The sequence below is a fragment of the Mustela nigripes genome, chromosome 4 (genome assembly GCF_022355385.1).
Source record: "Mustela nigripes isolate SB6536 chromosome 4, MUSNIG.SB6536, whole genome shotgun sequence".
Classification (NCBI taxonomy): domain Eukaryota; kingdom Metazoa; phylum Chordata; class Mammalia; order Carnivora; family Mustelidae; genus Mustela; species Mustela nigripes.
The window spans coordinates 22,889,101-22,908,799 of record NC_081560.1 but is presented as its reverse complement, the minus strand read 5'-3'; the positions used below and the strand labels follow the sequence as shown (position 1 = coordinate 22,908,799).

Sequence of the window (19,699 nt, the reverse complement as noted above, 5' to 3'; positions counted from 1 at the left end):
GAGTGATTGTGTGGTCTTGGGGTAGCCTCACTTCTCTTTTGCTTTTGCTTCACCACAGACAGCATGGGGAGGCAAGGGGACCCTTCTGTTTTGGAAGAACCTGAAGGATGAGCTCTGCCCCTGCCCCTTCCTCCCAAGGCCATGTCTTTGGCCCAGAGTGGTTCTTGGTTGAGGTTCCCTTGGTCCCAAGGCAAGACTCCAGGAGAGCAGAGCTTCTGCATAACCCCTGTCACTGGGGCCTCATACCAATGCTGTGAGTTCAGTAACCTCTTCTCCCCTTCACAGACAGAGAATGAGACTCATAGAACCTGCCTGAGGTCACTTAGCACCAGAGATGGATGCCTGCTCAAATGTGGTGAGCTTCCTCAACCACAGCCCCTGCACACTTCTTAATGAAGTTTAGAGTCTCTAAGAGTAGGGACCTCCCCTGAGCAAAAGGGACAGTGCGTAGGGGGCAGGGGGCAGCATCCTAGAATCTCATGGTCCCTCAGACTGTGTGTGGGACATCTGACAATAAAATAAGTCTCTTGGTGGCTATTACTCCAGATATATTTTCTGGATCGACATAGAATATTTTTTCTATCGAGTGTAACTGATCTCCAGTGGAAAAGGGTTCCCATTTTGTGGCCACTTTCTATTTAATGGTAGTTTCATTTTTACAGAAGAAAAATACAAAACAATCTACCTATCCATGTTTTTCCCATCCACGCTTTAAATTTTCAAAAACACAAGAGAGGAAAATACTCAGCAGATACAAATAATAAAATACTTACACATAATTATATTTCCAATTTATTTTAGGGCTGGGGGTTGGGGGAGAGGGAGAGAGATGCAGAAAAGATGAAAAAAAGACACCACACAGTAAGTAATGATACAGATTTGAAGATACAGATTTGAAGAACAACCCAGGCATTCCTAGAGGGAAAAGCAGAGGAGGGAAAGGTCAAAGTTTTGATTCATCAGCTAATACTGGATTTGGGGAAAACATAGGAACCTCTGAACTTTTAAAGGCAAATAATACTATCAAAAATGTATATATTTTGGGGCACCTGGGTGGCTCAGTGGGTTAAAGCCTCTGTCTTTGGCTCAGGTCAGGATCCCAGGGTCTTGGGATTGAGCCCACATCAGGCTCTCTGCTCGGCAGGGAGCCTGCTTCCTCCTCTCTCTCTGCCTGACTCTCTGCCTACTTGTAATTTCTCTCTGTCAAATAAATAAATAAATAAATAAATAAATAAATAAATCTTAAAAAATGTATATATTTTAGTTGCTATCTAAAATTTAATCAATTAACTGGGAAATTTTCTTCATTTAAAAATATTTTTATTAAAAATTAGTATAGGGGCACCTAGGTAGGCTCAGTCAGTTAAGCATCCGCCCTTGGCTCAGGTCATGATCCCAGGGTTCTGGGATCAAGCCCCACATCCGGCTTCCTGCTGAGCGGGGAGCCCGCTTCTCCCTCTCACTGTCTACTGCTTTGCCTTCTTGTGCTCTCTGTCAAATAAATAAATAAAATCTTTTTGAAAAATAAAAATTACTATAGAAAACAATGAAGAGACAAAAATAGTCCCTGAGTAAGCTGATTCCAATAGGGATCAGACATTAAAATAAAATTTCTTAAGTGAAGCCAGTAAGGATGAACTTGGGAGCTCAGAAACCCGACCGAGGAGCCGAAGTTGAGGTAGGCTTTCCAGAAGAGATGATGCTGAAACAAAATTCCGAGAGCAGTCATTATCAAGCAAAGAAGGCTTTCAGGAGGAAGAACGGGACATATGAAGGTTCAGTTGGTGAGACCCATTTATGGAACCCGAAAACGTTCAGGACAGCACGTAGACAGCCAAAGTAGGGCTAAGTGTGACCCTCAGGACGAGAGACCACGCACTCACCCCAGAGGTCCCTAAGGCGACCAGAGAGGGAGAGCTGGGGCAGGCAGGTGCGAAGGTTGAGACTTAGAAATGGACAGAGTGGCTTGAGGAGCCCTGTCTGCAAGCACGTGGAGGAGGATGTACGCCGACCGGTAGGCCTGCGGCTTGGCCCGGGAGAGACCCCCGAAGGAGCGCGGGCGGGCGGGGCGAGGTCCCGCGAGCTGTCATTCGGCCCTGCAGCGCGCTCCTTTGCACTCTGTTGACGGTCTGTGTCTGCCCGGATCTTGAGCTCCCGAAGGGCGAAGGGCGCGGGCTGGGGAAGTTCCCGAGCCGCGCGGTACACTTGGGCATCATGAGGAGGGGGTCTGGGGTTGGTAAATGACTGTCTCGCAGTTCCCGATTGCGGAAGGAGCCCAGTAGTCTGCCTGGCGTCTCCTTGGGGAGGCCTTGGGCTGCAGGGGAGTCCGGCCGAGCCCGATGCTCAGGGGCCCTCCGTCGCGAGTCAGCCCGGTGGGGGGCGGGGGCAGGGTGGTCCCGAGGGGCAGGGCGGGGCGCTGCGGGCGCTCCCAGGCTAGGCGGCCGCGGCCCAGGGGCGGGGGCGGGTGATGCGGAAGTGCCAGGCGGGCGCAGCTCGGGGAGAGCGCAGCTCGGCCCCGCCGCCCGGCCCGTGGTCCCGGGCGCAGCCACGCGGGCGCACGTAGACAGGTAGGTCCCGACCGCCCGCGCTCCTCTCCGCGCCCTCCCGGTACCTGCCGGCGGCGGGCGGGGGACTGGGGCAGGGCGGGAGCGCGGGAGGGGTCGACGTCCGGCTCCGCCAGGTGGTGGAGCTCCGGAGGGGTGTTGGGGTGGGGGTGGGGGTGCGCCTACTGCAGGGCGCGCCCCTCGGGTCTGGCGGCCTCCAAGGTGCTTCCTACGTCCGGATCAGCGCGGGATGCGCCGCACCCGCAGCCTCCGTCCCGCAGGCGCCGGGAGAGCCCGAGGCCGGGGCGGCGGTGGGGTCACCAATGTAGGGGCGTCAGCTCCGCTCTTCTGTCCTTACCTCCGCAAGGATGGAGAGCGCCAGGGCGCCCCACGGCGGTCTGGCTTGGGTCTTAGAGGGGCGAGTCCCTAGTCCCCCTTTCGGCGCGCTTTGCAGCCACCCTGTCGGTTAAGAGGATGAGGCTTCAGGGACTCGTCGTCCCAGGACCTCAAGGCCAATGGCAGGAACTCGGGCAGAGCGTGTAGGAAGATGGTGTCGGGTAGGGGCGCCGTCTTTTGACTCGCGACGGACAAGAGGCTCTGACTCTCCTAGCGGAGAAGCCTGGGGAGAATTCGTGGACGAGTTTCTTTACGTCCTTCCCTCGAACTTAGGAACAAAATAAGCAAGAGTCTGAAAGTAGAGGGAAAGGGAGATGGCTGGGGCCGCGACGCGGGTAGAAGGTGTTCCCCACCTCCTCCCCGCAATGCGTAGGGGTCTCTAGGCGGTCGGGGGAGGGGGCACGAAAGGGTGGGGAAGAGACTGGGGGCGCCATGGGCTGGAGGAGGGCTCCCGAGGCAGAACCCGACCCCGAGCCCGCGCCCAGAGCGAGGATAAGTGTCCGCGACCTGCCAGGACGCAGGCGGGACCGATGGAGGAGGCTAGAGGTGCAGCGGGGGCCAGAGGTAGAGTCCCCGCCCTCCCTGGAGCTATCCGGTCGGGCGTGGAGACTCCTGTCAAGTCTACGGTGGCACCGGGAATCCACTCTTTTGTACCTAAAGGCCTTGCTTTGGGGTTTCCCCCTGCACGTTGGCCTTCCCCTGCAGGAAGCCGTGAGAGGCATCTGCTGCCTCAGAGCCTTGGCTTGGCTCGGGATGTGTCAACCCACCCTGAGGGTGTGGGGTTAGGGTCATACCAGGTGCAGCGAACCCTTTGCCTTCTCCCGGGTTTAGTGTGGGGTCTGCGGAGAGACTGTGATTCAGACAAACTCCACAGGTGGCAAGGGCTTGAAACTCTTCCCACGAGGGGGCTGCCCAGCTTCCTCCTAGGTCCCAGACCCTGGTCATCACGATGTTGCAGTTTCCTCGGGTGGTTGGCTCCTGGAATTTTAGGGCTCTGGAGTGAATTGTGGGGCTTCCCCACCTCAGCAGGAGTTCCTGAGCTGCTCCTCTAGATGCTTCACTTTTATACAATTTACCCATAAAGGCTTCCTCAGATCCTCAAAAGCCTCAACTCTTTTCTTCATTTTTTTTTTAAAGATTTTATTTATTTATCTGACAGAGAGAGAGAGAGCACACATACAAGCAGGGGGAGCAGCAGGCAGAGGGAGAGGGAGAAGCAGGCTCCCCACTGAGCAGAGAGCCCCATATGGGGCTCAATCCCAGGACTCCGGAATCATGACCTGAGCCACAGGCAGATGCTCAACCCAGAAGCTCAGCCAGCCGACTGAACCACCCAGGTGCCCCTCCTTCCCTCATTTCCATGGAAACTGGTGCCGGTTTTTCTGGCTTTCCTCACTCTCCAGGGCACAAACCCTAGGTCTGGGGGCTGCAGAAAAGTCACCCCAAGTCTCCAGACCTCTGAGAAGGCAGAACTGGCCAGGCCTGCGGTCTATTGAAAAATCAAGTCCTCACAGCAAGGGGAGGAGGGGGTGAAACATGGGCCTTCTGAGGTGTGCCGTATCTTTCAAGGTCCCCTGGGAGTGCAGGTGACTGTTTCTACCTGGAGGCAACGCAGGGATGGGGCACAAAAGGGTTGAAATTTAGAACTCTTGGCCTTAGGATAGTCTGAGATCTAAGTCCACCTCTAGGCAGGAGGCAGCCTGTTTGGGAAATACTGAGCCTGATCCTGGTGCACCTGAGGCTGAAGACCTTTCTTTGGCCTGCCCGACACCCTCCCTTGGCCCTGGCCAGACTTGTTAGGACAGCCTCTTCTCCATACCCCGCTCCTTAGCTGCCCAGAGCGATTGTACCCTACTGACATGAGTAATTTCAAAATCTTTGTCTTGAACAGCCCCACTGGGCCAGGCTAGGCAGCAGAACTCACCCTGACTTCCTCATTGCCCTGGGCAGAGTAGGAGGCCCTCTCTGGTCTCCCAGTTCCCACCACCCCAGGCACAGCTGTGGGCCTGACTATGTGGAAGTCGTCAGGGTAGCTTACCTTCTCCTTAGGGTCGAGAGAGATTTCCTCTCACTTAGCCACAATTGGCAGCTACTGATGACTATCACTGGTCTGTTCTAGGACCAAGGCCTCTGGGCAGAGGGCACAGGTGGGAACTATAAATAGCACTGTGGTGGGTGAGGCTCTAACCCAGTGCTGTGAACCGCACCAAACGTATAATGACCCTCAGCAAGGCTTGGGGATTGGGGAATGAGCTACAGGGTAAGGGATTGAGAATTTGGTCTTGGGGACCCCAATGTCAATTTTTCCATGTATCTTCCCTCCCCCAGTTCACAGTGAGTCAGATTTCCGCGTTGTCTTGTCTGGCCACTTTCATTTCCCCTGGGACTGGGTGGAGGTTGGTTCAGAAAGGGGAACTGAGCCACCAGTCTTATGAGGCCTGGGGACAGGGCTGGGGGCTCTCCCACTCTCCCTGTCCTAGCCCAGAGCTGGGCACTGCTGTGAGGAGAGGTTTGTGGATGGAGACGTCTTCGCAGCGGGAAGGTAGCACTTAGCGACTCCAGCCCCAAAAGGTACTGGGAGGGAATTTCTGGGGAACTGAGCTCTAAGCAAGCCTGGAATGATAGGGTCCACACCTGAGAGATCGTCTTGTTCTAATCTCCCACCGAAAGTGGGCCAGGAAGTCCCCCTGGGCTTGAGTACCCCCAGAAACCGGTTGCTCCCAGGCCTACCCTAGTAGTTCCATGGCTTTAGCTGTTATAAAGTTCTTTTTCGATCTGGGTATAGTCTGCCCGGATGGAGGCTGTCCAGATGTTGACTCAAACCCTAGTCCTTTTGTCCCATGCTGGAACCACAAATGTTACGGAGAGCTCTGGTCCCTATCCACCAACCCAGAGGCCCCATTTCCTTCAGCCATTCCTTCCGTGACAGGCCCAACCCACTGTAGATCCCTGCCTGTGTCACAGCCCCAGCGGCCATCCTCTGACCTCTGGTCTCACCCCACTCTGAGTCAGAGGAGGATCCCAGAGACAGCATGGCTGGTGGTGGGAAGAAACAGCTGGAGGACAGAATCTTCCAGCATCTGGGGTATATCAGTTAGCTGGTATTTCTCAAGTCCCACTTAAGGCCCCTATCCTGGTGACCAGGAGGTAGACCAAGGGGGCTGATGGGATTTCTCTCAAGACATCCCTTGTGGGGAAGCTTCAGTCCTGGGGGAAACTGAGGAGGAAAGGAAGTTCTGAGGAACGGGTGTGGGAACCCTCTCTTCATTCCCACACTATGACTTGCTCTTTAGCCAGGTTTCCTAGAAGGTGACAGAGCGAGGGAATTCTCAGGACAAAGAGAGGAAGGGCAGAAGGGAAGGGAGGGAGGCAGGGTGCGCAGGAGGGAAGCTGAGGAAAGAGGTGGAATGGGCTGCACTGGTTTGCTCCACCCGAAGCAAGGGGGCTGGCTTTTGGTCCCTGCATGTCAGTCATTCGTCAGCTGTGGGCGACCTAGCCCTGGAGCAGCTCCGTACCTTTGTGGCTTTCCAGCCTCACAGCAGCTGGGAAGTCCATGCCCCACGTGGTACAGCATGTCTGGGGTGGGGGGAGCACGCACAGCACCCCCCCCCTCTCTGTAACCCCCTTCTCCCCTCCCACCCTCAAACACAAAGCACAGACACAGTGACCCTATGACAAAGAGGTTGATGGTGGGAAAAAGGAATTGGCTGGGAGCATCCGGGCAGATGGGAGACACTCCAGCCCCCAGTGCTGGGAGAAAGAGAAAAGCCATACTATCCCTGGCTTGGACCCCCGTGTACTCCTGCCTCCGATCTTCCTGCTGCAGGGCGCGTCTATCTGCAAGTCTTCTGTTGACTAATGACCCCCTCTTTCTCCCACAGACCCCTTTGCCATGAACCAGCCTGCCTCCAGGGCCCCCCCTCCGCCCCGCCGGGTGCGACTGAAGCCGTGGCTGGTGGCTCAGGTGAACAGCTGCCAGTACCCAGGGCTGCAGTGGGTCAATGGGGAAAGGAAATTCTTCTGCATCCCGTGGCGCCATGCCACGCGGCACGGCCCCAGCCAGGACGGAGACAATACCATCTTCAAGGTAAGCTCCGGGTGGGGGTGACTGCCTGGACTTCCGGGGCACCCTTGCCCTTGAAGAAGATCCCCAAACATCTCACACTGACACCTCTCCTGGCCACCTGGCTGTAGGTGACCCCAGGCTCGGACCCAGGGATGTGTCTTTTTTAACCTACCCCCAGCTGTGTCTTTTTTAACCTCTTGCCCAGAGCAACATGGGCATGGAAAGGTCCCCCCGGGAGACCTTCCGCCTCCTCCCTTTTCTTGTCTCATTCTTACCACCCGAGAGTACGGGTGCAGTGTGCGTGTTTGGTGCGTGTTGGATCTAAATGGAAACCACAGATTGCCCCCGTGATGGGAACACGAGGAGCTAACTGCATTTGCACTTTTCTGTATGTGCGTCGATAAAATTAAAACATGAAATCGTTGTTTTGCATCCTGCATTTTCCAGCCAACATCAGAACCAGCTTTCCTCTGCCACGAAGGTCACGTCACTTTCAGCGACTGCTGGAGGGGTCAGCAGTTGAGTTATCCAAACCTGGCATTTGGACCCTTCCTGTTCCTTCTGGTGTCCCCGCGTCCCTGTACCCTCCTCTAAACACTTGTCCACTGTGGATCTCATGTGAATTTCTTTGGGGGTAGTTCCTGGTATTCAACATTGCTGGGTCAAAGAGAATCCTTATTATTTTTTTAAGATTTTGATATGCTTTCCTTTGTTTTGGCAGGCTGATATTTACCCTTTGAAGGTTCTTTTCAAATCTGTCTCTTATTTTTGAATAGGCACCGCAATTCAAAATTTAAAAAGTGTAATATGGTTTGCAGCAAAGAAAAATCTCCCTCCCACCCCAAAAAAGTCTCCAGCCACCCCCTCCCTCCCCAGAGGCAATTAGTATTGTCATTTTCTAGTTCATCCTTCCTGAGAGATTTTTGTGCATACACACAAATAGGTACCTGTCTTCCCCCCTGCCACTGCTTTTCACAAAATCATAGATGTAGATGTACCTTTCTGTATCTCCTATTTCTTGAAGATTACAACATGTCAGGATATCGAAAACATCTTCTTCTTTTTTTTTTTTTTTCTTGCTGCCCAGTATTCCATTCTAAGGATTGGCTGTAATTTAACCAGTTCCCATGGATGGACATTTGTTCGGGGCCTTCTGTTTTTACAAATAGTGCTGCAGTGAGAAACCTTGTAGGTGCAGAATTTTGTGTGGCTGCTTCTGTATCCCGATGATAAATTCCTAGAGGCCGAATTGCTAGGTTAAGGGGAAGAAATATTTGTAATCCTGCTATCAGCCAACTTACTCCCAAAATAATACCAACAGCCTGCCGAAATGCAGGCACAGTTCTGGAAGCTCTGTGGGCCCTGGAGTCTTCACTACCACCCTGTGAGGTGGGCACTGTGATGGGGATGTTATGGCAAAAAGAGGCAAAGTGACGTGCCCCTGGCACACAGCTGGTGGTTGGCTGTTTCCAGATTCCAACCCAACCCCCCTGCAGATCCCATGCTCTTATGCACCATGTGACACCATCCTCCTTAGAGACTACCTATATGTACCCTAGCAGGAGCAGTGAAGGAAATGCCTTTCAAAGCCCTGAGGTACTTCCTTTCCTTTGTCGGAGTCCTGAGGGCGGAAGGACTGGAGTCCTATCTCCCACCTGGCAGAGGGAGACTCAGGTCAGGTTCCGTGTATCCCTGAAGTTCCCACCACTCAGCAGTGACTCCCATGAGCCAGGAGGGGCTGGGGCTTTGGCAAGGACAGAGGTTCTCTGTGGTTGCCTATCTTTTTTTCCTGCCTCAGGCCTGGGCCAAGGAGACAGGCAAGTACACAGAGGGCGTGGATGAGGCAGACCCGGCTAAGTGGAAGGCCAACCTGCGCTGTGCCCTTAACAAGAGCCGTGACTTCCGCCTCATCTACGACGGACCCCGGGACATGCCGCCTCAGCCCTACAAGATCTACGAGGTCTGCTCTAATGGCTCCGCTCCTGCAGGTATCAGGCCTGGCCCTGTGCGGGCTCCCTAGGAGGCTGTTAAGGAAGGCCCAGGGCCCCTCCAGGATGCAGTGGTGAGGGACATGCTTCGAAGTCGTGACACCCCAGGTTCCTGGGAGTGGCCTGTGATGGACCCTGTGGTGGGGCCCTGAATGACTTGGCACAGACTGGGCTTTGTGTCTGTCTTCCTCAGCTTGCCCCTGTTCTTGGCTCTTAATTCCAGAGCGTGTAGGTCTAGTGACCTGGGGAGCTGAGTGCCATGGGGTCAGGGAGGTCCCTAGCGATTTCTGGTGGCTGCGTGGCCTTTCACCTCACTGCCGGAGCTGTCCTACGGAGCCCTGGTGGCCTTCCTTCTCCTCCCCCACTGACTCCCTTGCTTTGTGTCCTCTCCCTGCCCTGCAGAGTCACAGCCCAGTGAGGACTACACTTGTGGTGCGGGAGAGGAGGAGGAGGTGGAGGAAGAGGAAAATGCGAGCTCAGGACCGTTCTTGGCGGCATCCGCCTGTGCAGATGTGGTGGGTCTTGTTAGGGCCTTTCTGCTGTCCTGCTCTGCTTTCAGGTTAAGCGGTCCCTTTCCTCCAGGGCTCTGCTGCCCTTTTTATAGCTCTTCCCTTGGGTTTGTTCTTGGGGTTTTGTTGGTACAGAGCATGCCCACATGTCTGGCACACCCTCCTCGGGCTGAATAGGCACTACTACCTGTAGAAGGCGCATGAGGACACCACGGCGCTGAGAGTTCAGAGCTGCCTGGGGCTGCAGAGCTGGGGCCAAAGGCAGGGTCGGGCCTTGCAGAGCTGAACACCGGGGAATTGCCTGTGTGGTTCTCGTGGGTTATTTCCTTAGCGTCTGATCAACTCATTAACCTGTCCTCCCTTCTCTCTTTCTCTGGCCTATTCCCTCCTGCTTTGCCTGGGTCTTCCCTTCAGCTCCAGAGGATGTTACCAAGCCTGAGCATCACAGGTGGGGCTGGGAGGGGGGTGTGGTTGGGGGCCTAGCATAAGGAGAGGCTGCAGGTCCCCTCAGTTCCTGGGAGGGGGCTGAAGGGAGGCTGCAGGGTGGGTGCCCAGGGTTGAGAGTAGGTGGGCCTGGGAGGAACGTTCTCAGAAGTGGCATTAAAATTCTGCCTGCCCCCACCCTCTGTAGAAGCCGTGCAACCTGGCCCCCCCGTGGCACCCTATTCTTTACCCAAAGAGGAGGTCAAGTGGCCGCCTGCTCTCCAGCCACCTGTGGTGCTGGGCCCTCCTGCACCGAACCCCAGCCTCCTGGGCCCCACCCCTGGCAACCCTGCTGGCTTTGGGGAACTTCTCCCCGAGGTCCTCCCAAGCCTGCAGCCTGGGCCCCTTGCTGCTGGCCTGCCCCCCACGGGTGAACAACAGCTCCTGCCTGACCTGCTGATCAGCCCCCACATGCTGCCTCGTAAGGACCCTCAGGAGGGCTGGGCCGAGGAAAGTGGGCCTGGGGGGTTGGTTTGCAAGAAGGGTAGTAAAGGGCAAAGATGCTCAAGCCAAGCCCTCCCTGGGTGGTCGGGGGGAAGGAAGTGGGAGAGCCGACTAGATGGGCTGGCTGCTGCTGAGCAGAGGACAGAGTAAGTCAGGGGCTGCAGAACAAGGAGGCGTGGGGCTCACAGACTGGCTGGGCCTGCCCTCTGCCCCACAGTGACTGACCTGGAGATCAAGTTCCAGTACCGGGGGCGACCACCCCGGGCCCTCACCATCAGCAACCCACAGGGCTGCCGGCTCTTCTACAGTCAGCTGGAGGCTACCCAGGAGCAGGTAGAGCTCTTCGGCCCCGTGAGCCTAGAGCAAGTACGCTTCCCCAGCCCTGAGGACATCCCCAGCGACAAGCAGCGCTTCTACACAAACCAGCTGCTGGATGTCCTCGACCGCGGGCTCATACTCCAGCTGCAAGGCCAAGATCTGTATGCCATCCGCCTGTGCCAGTGCAAGGTGTTCTGGAGCGGGCCCTGCGCCTCGGCCCACAGCTCACACCCCAACCCCATCCAGCGGGAGGTCAAAACCAAGCTCTTCAGCCTGGAGCATTTTCTCAATGGTGAGAAATTGCGTCGTATTCCTCGTGGCTTTCTCTTGTGCAGGTGCATGGTTCTAGCCTCTAAGGCTCTTGATCTTGCTGTAGAGCTCATCCTGTTCCAAAAGGGCCAGACTAACACCCCGCCGCCCTTTGAGATCTTCTTCTGCTTTGGGGAGGAGTGGCCTGACCGCAAACCCCGGGAGAAGAAGCTCATCACCGTACAGGTAGACCACCATTTCCTCTCTCAAGCTTGAATATTGGGGGAATCCTGGGGCTCAGCCCTTGCCCTAGGGTGGATGGAGGCTTAGGCCTCCCTGGGCAGTGTGGACTTGGCAGCCAGAGATAATCAAAGCCTGGAGCTGCCCTTTATTATGAAGTAGAAATTGGTGCCCCTTGTTCCTGGTGGATGAAGTCCACCTGCCCCTTGGTGGATGCCTTGGGAACAACTGGATTTGATCGTCCGGCCAAGGTTCTCCCTGTTCCTCTTTGCCCCCCAGGTGGTGCCTGTAGCAGCCCGGCTGTTGCTGGAGATGTTCTCAGGGGAGCTTTCTTGGTCAGCTGATAGTATCCGCCTACAAATCTCAAACCCAGACCTCAAAGACCGCATGGTGGAGCAGTTCAAGGAGCTCCATCACATCTGGCTGTCCCAGCAGCAGCTGCAGCCGGTGGCCCAGGCCCCTCCCGTGGCAGGCCTCAGTGCTGGCCAGGGGGCCTGGCCTATGCACCCAGCTGGCATGCAACAATGAGACTGCAGACAGGGACTGGCGCAGGCTTCCCAGGTGGCTGTGTGGGCTCATGTGAAGGTATGATGGGCCCTGTGGGCACTTGACCAGCTGCAGGGCCCTCTACCTGGGTCTCTGGAAAGGGATTTGCACCAAGGAGAGAGAAGAGAGGTCCAAGCTCCAGGCTCTCTCCCATAGCACCTGAGGGAAGCTGGAAGCCAGTTTTGCTTTGAGGGCTATCTTCCTCTATGTGCCTCTCCTCTGCTCTCCCTGGAGGAACTGAGCTCTTAGCCCCAGTGAGCAGAGAAGTTAACTCCACCAACCCTGGGGGCCTAGTTGAGAGGGAATTGTCCCACAGTGGCCCACTCTTGTGGTTGCCCCCAATTCCTCAGGCAAAAAGAGACAAGTACAGTGGATCATGCCCCTTCACCAGGACATGGGTCTAACCCGATGTTGGGGTCCCCTAGTTTGAGCCTCACTTCCTCACATTTCCCTCTGAGAAAGGCACTTGGGTATCATACCAGATCCTTAAGGCCAGCAGCTACCTCCTCCTTGAGAGTCTAAGAACACAGGCAGAAGTACAATTTTATGTATTTTTCAATTAATAAATATGAGAAACAGATTCGGCTATTTACTTTTTCCAGTACCAGTTGCTTCCATGCTGTTCTACCAGACTTTATTTCTGGTATTTGCTGGCCCGGTTTCCCCTAGCACCCACCCTCCATCTCCAGGGCCACAACAGGAGGAGGGCCTGCCTTTACAGGCTGATGAGTCAGTGGGGCTCCATAAGCACTCCGTTGACTGGCTTTGCTTTCTAGGAGGAAGCTAGCTGAAGTAAGGGCGTGGGTCTTTAATTGTGTGTAGTCTCAAATCCTGTCCAGATCAAATTCTGAGTACAACTGATGTTATACAGAAACGTTTGTTTCATTGATTCCAAATATTCTACAGAACTCCACAGTCAAGCTTATTAGCTCAAAACCCAATACTGTAGCATACTGTGTGACCCTATTTATATAAAACTAAAGAGAATGCAGACTAATCTACAGTGACAGAAAGCAGATCAGTGGCTACTGGAGGATGGTAGGAGGCATGAGGAAACTTTTGGGAGTAAAGGTATGTTCACTATCTTGATTGTGTTCATGGTTTCATGGGTGTATCCTATGTCAAAGCTTATCAACTACTGAACTGAAATCCGTGCAGCTTATTCTATGTCAATGATACTGCAATACAGGTTTCTTTTTTTCGAAGACCAAATTCTGCACTCAGTGGGTTAGGAATCAGTCTAGTTGGGCGGCTGTTGAGAAAGAATACATGCAGCACGTTTCTGTTTAACGTGCTCAGGGACCCATGGGAGCTATATGGAAGAATAAAATGTAGCATGAGGAGTTTTAGGGTGAACTAAAATAAAAGATGCAGAAAGAGCCGCTCCCCCGAAATATGAAGGGCCCGTGGCATCAAGGGCAGGGCCCACCGTCTAAACTCCATCTACAGCTGTCTCCCAGGTAAGGGCTGAGACTGCTCGCTCACGTTGTCTAGCCATCATTTCAGAGCTCTGAGGAAGTGAAAGGAAGGAGAAACAAACACTGATTAAATTTTAAAAATTTATTGTTTTCTTTTCTTTCCTTTTTTTTTTTTTTTTGTTGTTGTTGTTGCTGTTGATTTGTTCTTGAGATGGCTACAACACCAGACAGAACAGTGCCCTCAAATCTAATGCCTGTGCAGGGCTGCAACTCCATTAAAACAGTACGATCTGGTTTGGGCTTCCCTCCCCCGCCTCACTCCCCCAACGAAGTCAAATAATTTCCACATTTTTTTTAGTAAAATACAGTTAGCCCTGTAAACACTTTCCCCCATAATCCCCTCTTTTTTGTCTTCTCTCATTTCTGTGGGTGAAAAATTAACTAAAAAACACAACAATCTTTTAAAAAAACCCTAAAACTTAGAATATACATTTATATCCCACTCACCCTAATTTTGGCTCTTCTCTCCAAGGCTGATGATAACCCCAATGTGGACTGGAAATGGACTGAGAGACTGGATAGGGTCAGGGCTGGGAATATGCATGAATTTTGGCCCTGGCAGGTCCCAGTATTACTGATGTGACCATGATATAAAACGAACAGGCTCCTCCTTGTTGGAACAACTCTAGAGGTGGGAAAAATGTTGGGAGAGTGGGAGAAATTTCTACTCACTTTTGTGAAAAGAGGAGGGGAAAGGGAAGAAGGGAGGGCGGGAGAGAAAAAGAGGAAAAAATAACAGAAAACCTTAAGAGATGATCCTGACCCTATTTCATCTGAATTCCCATTTTCCCTAAGTAAACAGTTTCTGTTTCACAAAAATTTGTACTTTTATTTCATGTGCACATGCGTGTTAGCATGTGTGGGTACGTGTGTGCGTGTGCGTGTCACTGCTACCAAGTGAACGTTTCAGTTATGTTTTTAGTTTAGTTTTCCTTTTTTTCCTTTTATTTCTTTAAAATTATTTTTCCTTTGAAACAAGTTCACCAGGAAACCAGCTCCCCTCCCACCACGTCGGACAGGCCGCAGCCATCTTTTTTTTAAACCGCGCTGATTTTCCCTCACACCCCCAAACAGGAACTCCTCAGGATGGCCTCGGAAGGCTAGAGTCTCTCCCTGTCTGGCGGGACGCCGTGGTGGCGGTGAAGGCCCCTCTGCCACAGTGGAGGTTTCTGATTGTGGGACACAGTCTGGTTTTTGTTTTCTTCCTGTCTTCTAATTAAAAAAGACATTCCTAACAAAAGAGAGAAGACAGTCAATAACTATGCTTCAGGAGATAGTAAATTTCAAAGTCAAGGTAGAAGTTTTCTTATTTGCTCAGGTACCTCATTCGGTCCTCTGCTGTAAGAACTCAGCAAAAAAAAAAGTTGGAGTATTTACTTGTGAATCAAGAGCGCTACGGCTCTAATGATACTGTCTGCAGTCCTTCTCTGAGTGTGCTGAGGAAACTAGGGTAATATGTTGGGGGTTAAGAGTATGCCAGTAGGTCTGGGCTGCCCACCCCAAACCAACCAGAAAATCTCCACTTCAGTCCGTTTAAATACTGCGGTTTCAGGCAAGTTTTCTGAAGGAAGACTTTGCCTATCATCTCAAGTTTAAAAATCACTGATTTAGTCTGTATGAAAGGGTACTACGTGAAAGTATGAAGTAGAGTAGTTAAAAGGACGGACTCTAGCACCAGAATACCTGTGTGTGAATTGTGGCCTATCAATTACTGACTGTACATCAAGCAAATCGTTTAACATCCTGGAACCTCTATTCCCCTACACCATGGAACTAATAATGGTAATAATGCAGAGAACCACCTGAGGATTATCTTAGTTAATACAGGCAAGTACTTAGAACAGTACCTGACACAGTTAGGGCTCCATAAATGTTAGCTATGAGTGTCCATAGCTGTCCACCAATAAGCCTGTGTGTACCAATGATACCTATTACCGATGCTGCAAAACTCAAGAATCCCAAATGGTATCACTACTCACTAAAGAAGAAAATTTAGAAATAATTTCTGGTGTGAGTGACACACTGCTGAAGAGGGGCCTTCATCCACTAACACATTAAATGACAGAAACTACCAGTGAGGAGCTACACTTTGAGAACTGCCTCGTGGGAGAATAAATTCCGCCCAAGACCTCTAAAGGGGGTGCAGGTGCTTAAGAAAGCTGCCTTTCTTCTCTCAGTCAAGAAACTGGCACCCACATCCTAATATCCAGTTCTTCCTGTCCTCAGCTAAGATTCCTGCTTTGCTGCAGAACCAGGAGTCAGGAAGCACATGGAAAAAAACTGGTGATCAGGAGCCTTTCCTCTACCTCCTGCCTTGGGCAGAACCTGGCATTTCAGTGCTCTGATAGTAAAAGTGTTCAGAATAATCATCTTTGCTCATTAAATCTGAAAGGTCAGTTTTAGAATACTGTCACTGTAATCATGGTCTGCTTTAGGTCAGCACTGTTTTCGCCAAAGTAGCCAGGTTAAAAAATACTTGTTTATTAATATTAACATACACACTTACCATCCTAAATGTAAGTAAGGGGATACAAGGAGGAATTTTTTTTTTTGAGATCTCCTACAATAACTTTTCTACGGGGGTGAAGATGGTATCCAGACGCAGCTAACAATCATCTGGCTGCCTGAGCCCAAGCAAACCAGGGTCTTGCATTTCTTAATCTGAACAGCACTGTTTAACTGTTAAGTCTTTCCCAAACCAGCTATAGTACAAGTCCCATGATGGGCATTAAAACCTATGTCATCCCCAAGCGCTCTGAACAGCCAGGGAAAAAGCCGGGAACTGTAACCACTCACCTGGGTGACAGGCACAGTGCAGGAGTGTAAGCTATCGAAACAACCTGGTGAAGTCTCTCAAGGCCCAGCAAACTTGTTTACATTCCTCAGCACTAGAAAAAAAAAGGTAGGTTGGCCCCTGATGAGAAAGATACAATATGGTGAAAACAACCACAACACTGAGATCCACTGAGAATTATCCTAGCTCTGCTTGAAGCTCTCTCCATTGTCTCGACTGTTTCTGATCTTTCTGTAACTAAAAGGCAAATATTAACTACTGCATGTGAGAATAATTATAAGCTGTATGGTCTCTAAAAAGTAGCTGTGGAGAAAAGCTGCTTGGTTTTGATTGAATCTTGGCTCTACCACTCTTGGGCAAGTTACCAACCTGCTTTTGTTGCTGCATCTGTTTACCTACCTTACAGTGTTTAGAAGATTAAGTCAGTTCAACACTTCATTGGAAGTCCCTGACACAAACACAAGAAAGCCAGAAGGCCCAAATAAAAAAAGCAAGCATATTCTACCTAAGGCTGATAACTTTAACTCTATGAGCTGAGCTAACTTAGGTACCCTGGTTCCTCATTCTCTTCCAAAGGCAGATTTTGTTGACCAAGCCCATTTCGGCAACTAAGTCTCTATCTGTCATCCATATTCTCGTTGGAAAGGCTGCTCAGGGTTTCCTCCTGTGGGAGGTGAATGGAGAGGAGGGAGGAAAGGGTTAAGGCATGTAGAAGGAGGAAGCTGGACTTGGTCCTCAGGCAAGCACCGAAATGGGATTTAAATAGCCCAATATTCACCTGACCCTATTTTCTCAAAAGCCTCCTTTGTCTGAAACTGTCCCCGAGAAGCCAGCTGATGCCCACTTCGTTCTTTTGTGTCAGTCTTCAGAGCAGGTTTTGGTAACTGAACATGAAGCTAAGCTAAAAACAGAAGAGGAAGAACTTCCGAATATGCCCATTCTTCTGTGGTCCTCTCTCTGGCTCAGAAAAATTCAGGGACCACAGCCCATTACCTAAGATTCAATGTTAGAAGAAAGAGCTTTCTCCTTCTCATAACGTTAAACACCAGGGGAGGGAACTGCCAACACTGGTTCCACAGAAAAGTAGGTGAAAAGAGAGCTCTCTCCATAGTGCCTACGTCTAGATTTCCCTACCTATTACAAGGTCTGGAAAAATCATTAAGAACCTTGAATCAGACCCCAGGATTTGATTCAACAGAGAATCCCAGAAACTTTCTCCAGTCTCTCTCCATCCTAAAAATGTAATAAAAATGATAAAGTCTCCTGGTTTTATTGAAATTCTGCCACTTCTGAATTTAACGTGCATCAATACAACCAATACCTTCCCTCAGTCTATTTCCAAATCAATACTGACAATTAAGGAGGCAGTCGAGGAGGCGAGCACAGATCACTCATGCTTCCAATGTCACAAAGGAAGAAGATACATTATCCAAGAGAAGCCACCATGTGACATGTTATCATAAGGAACTACAACAGTAAGAAATAGTTAAACGTGAGGTAACAGTGAAGACTTGACTCCATTCTTCACCTCTCTTGTGACACAGGAGAAAAAGTGCCGAAATCAGAATGCAGGTAGAGAGAACTGTGTGAGCCAGGGTGAAAGAGCGGTAGGCTGGTATCCTGAGTCAGCTCAGCTCTCTTCCAGTCCTGTCAGCAACTACTCTGGCGTCCAGAGCCTCAGCCAAATGTTTAATGTGTCCTTTACTAGGCCCAAAGAAGTGGATTTAAAAAAACCCAAAAACCAAACAACTATTTTCTGTTTTCCGCCTCAGTCCTTCTGGCATTTATTTCCCATTTCATCTCACTGCATTCGCTGGGGCGCATGGGTGGCTCAGTTGGTTGGGCGTCTCTGCCTTCACCTCAGGTCATGATTCCAGAGTCCTGGGATGGAGCCCCTCATCGGGATCCCTGTTTCTCCCTCTCTCCCCTGCTCACACTCTATCTCTTGCAATCTCTCTCACTCTCAAATAAATAAAATCTTAAAAAAAAAAAAAAAAGTTCTAAAATAAAGAAAAAGAAAATGGCCACTATTTTTCTAGATTCTATTTTCTGGCTTCTATTTCCCCAACCCCGATCCTTTTGCCATATTTCTGAATACATTTATGGTGACCATCTCAAGCTCCATAATCCTAATGGTGTGCTGAGAAATACAGCCCTTCTCATCTCACCTAATGTTCATGGATATTGCAGAGTAACCGAGCTCTAACTAACGACATGAGCAAGAAGACACCCCAACCTGGCTTCTAACTCTAGAGTCAATGCTTCCTTTATTCAACGTCTTCTGACCTTGAGATTCTCATGCTGGTGTTAAGAATCCAAGAATAAATATCAACACAGAGAAATGGGAAATGATGGCAGGATTTCTTCTAGTCATAATCAGTAGTGTTTGGAGAGGAAGAATGATGTTTCAGAATGAAAAACCTCAGCTTTCTTCAAGTTGACCAACGAAAAATGTTAGGGAATTAATTACCAGCACCATTTGAAAAACAGGCTTGGACTTGCTGAAATGAAACTGAACCAGTTTGCCCTCCCTGTTAGAATGGCAAACAAAGCAGCACGTTGAGACAGGAATTACAGGACCTTACAACCAAAAGGGAGACTGAGTCATGCATGGAACAGAAGGTTCAAGAGCAAAACTCGTACTAGAGAAAGAGAATTACTACAAGGAGGTGAGCAATCTCAAAGCTTTTCTCTAGTACCTCGACATTACCTCTTCTGTTCATTTCCCAGCACCATGTCATCACAGCATACTATAGGAGGAGCTGCAAAACTTGTTCCACAGTGGGAGATCAAGTAGGCCAGGTTGCCGGTGCACCTTATTTCCCAACATCACAGGGCAAAGATCACAGGAATTTTTTTTGTAACCTTGCGCTATTGGGTTCCTTTCTGTGCCACTTAATTTTCCTTAAATGGGGGAATATCCATGACTTTTCATACTTATTCTACAGTTCTACCCATCATAGACTAGTTCAGATAAGGGAATACAGGTTTGGTGGATACTTATTCTAGAATGTGTGGGTGGTTGCCTTAGAGCTGGCAGGAGACATGCTCCAGCTAGCTCTGCAAATGCATTAACAACATTCCAGCAGGTTCTTTTCCAAGGAGAAAGTTAACATTCACTGATCACCTACTACATACCAAATCTTTAGATTTCCACTTGATATCTCATAATAACCCCTTATGAGTAAGAGAGGTAGTACTAACCCTATTTTACAGATGAATAGGCCAAGGTTCAGCAAGTAGCAAGATTTATGCCAATATCCCTAACGCTAACCCTAGTTCTTTGAGGGTTCTCTCCAGGCTTCCATTTGCTTTAAGGAAATTACAGCCAATATGATCCTGACCAATACTAGATGGAAAAGAATAGAACAGAAGCAGAAAGATGCTACTACACTCTTTTCCCTGAGACTGCTTAGAGATAGAATACTACTACTGGAAAGATTCACCATAAAAAAAAAGTAAAATAATTTTGTAAAGTCATCCCACTCTATGTACACCTACCTAGAGAAGGGGAAATTCCCTTCTAGCAAAATATATCATGAAAGTAGTCACATGCCATTTTTTTGGTCATGCATGTCACTTGATCTATGGCCAAAAATCAGTTGCTTCTGGGACATGAAGTTAAGCCACTTTTAGTAAGCTACA

At 50.5% G+C, this 19,699-nt stretch overlaps 2 protein-coding genes across 4 annotated transcripts in view; one reads left to right on the top strand and one right to left on the bottom strand.

Annotated features, from left to right (window-relative positions):
• Nucleotides 1-2,455: 2,455 nt before the first annotated feature.
• On the top strand, nt 2,456-12,362 carry IRF5 (interferon regulatory factor 5). Of its 2 annotated transcripts, none has more exons than XM_059396434.1 (9): nt 2,456-2,567; nt 6,821-7,026; nt 8,804-8,993; nt 9,396-9,508; nt 9,917-9,950; nt 10,134-10,406; nt 10,647-11,039; nt 11,124-11,242; nt 11,516-12,362. In XM_059396434.1, exons 2-9 carry the CDS (start codon nt 6,832-6,834, stop codon nt 11,762-11,764), a joined length of 1,566 nt encoding a protein of 521 aa, XP_059252417.1. In that variant the 5' UTR covers nt 2,456-2,567; nt 6,821-6,831; the 3' UTR covers nt 11,765-12,362. The 2 variants fall into 2 exon arrangements, with proteins under 2 accessions (XP_059252417.1, XP_059252418.1); XM_059396435.1 differs by lacking the exon at nt 2,456-2,567 and adding an exon at nt 5,444-5,510.
• A 965-nt stretch (nt 12,363-13,327) lies between these two features.
• The window catches only part of TNPO3 (transportin 3), an 88,219-nt gene continuing 81,847 nt past the window's right edge, over nt 13,328-19,699 (bottom strand). For both annotated transcript variants that reach the window (XM_059396432.1, XM_059396433.1), the window contains 2 exons: nt 16,057-16,148; nt 13,328-14,491 (listed from right to left, as the gene is read on the bottom strand). In XM_059396432.1, the coding sequence (XP_059252415.1) occupies nt 16,088-16,148 (61 nt within the window). In that variant the 3' untranslated portion in view covers nt 13,328-14,491; nt 16,057-16,087. The remainder of the gene's footprint in view (nt 14,492-16,056; nt 16,149-19,699) is intronic.

Coding starts and splice junctions, on each gene's coding strand:
- IRF5 (XM_059396434.1), top strand. CDS start 6,832: ATGAACCAGCCTGCCTCCAGGGCCCCCCCTCCGCCCCGCCGGGTGCGA. Junction 7,027..8,803: donor GAGACAATACCATCTTCAAG/GTAAGCTCCGGG, acceptor TTCCTGCCTCAG/GCCTGGGCCAAGGAGACAGG. Junction 10,407..10,646: donor CAGCCCCCACATGCTGCCTC/GTAAGGACCCTC, acceptor TCTGCCCCACAG/TGACTGACCTGGAGATCAAG.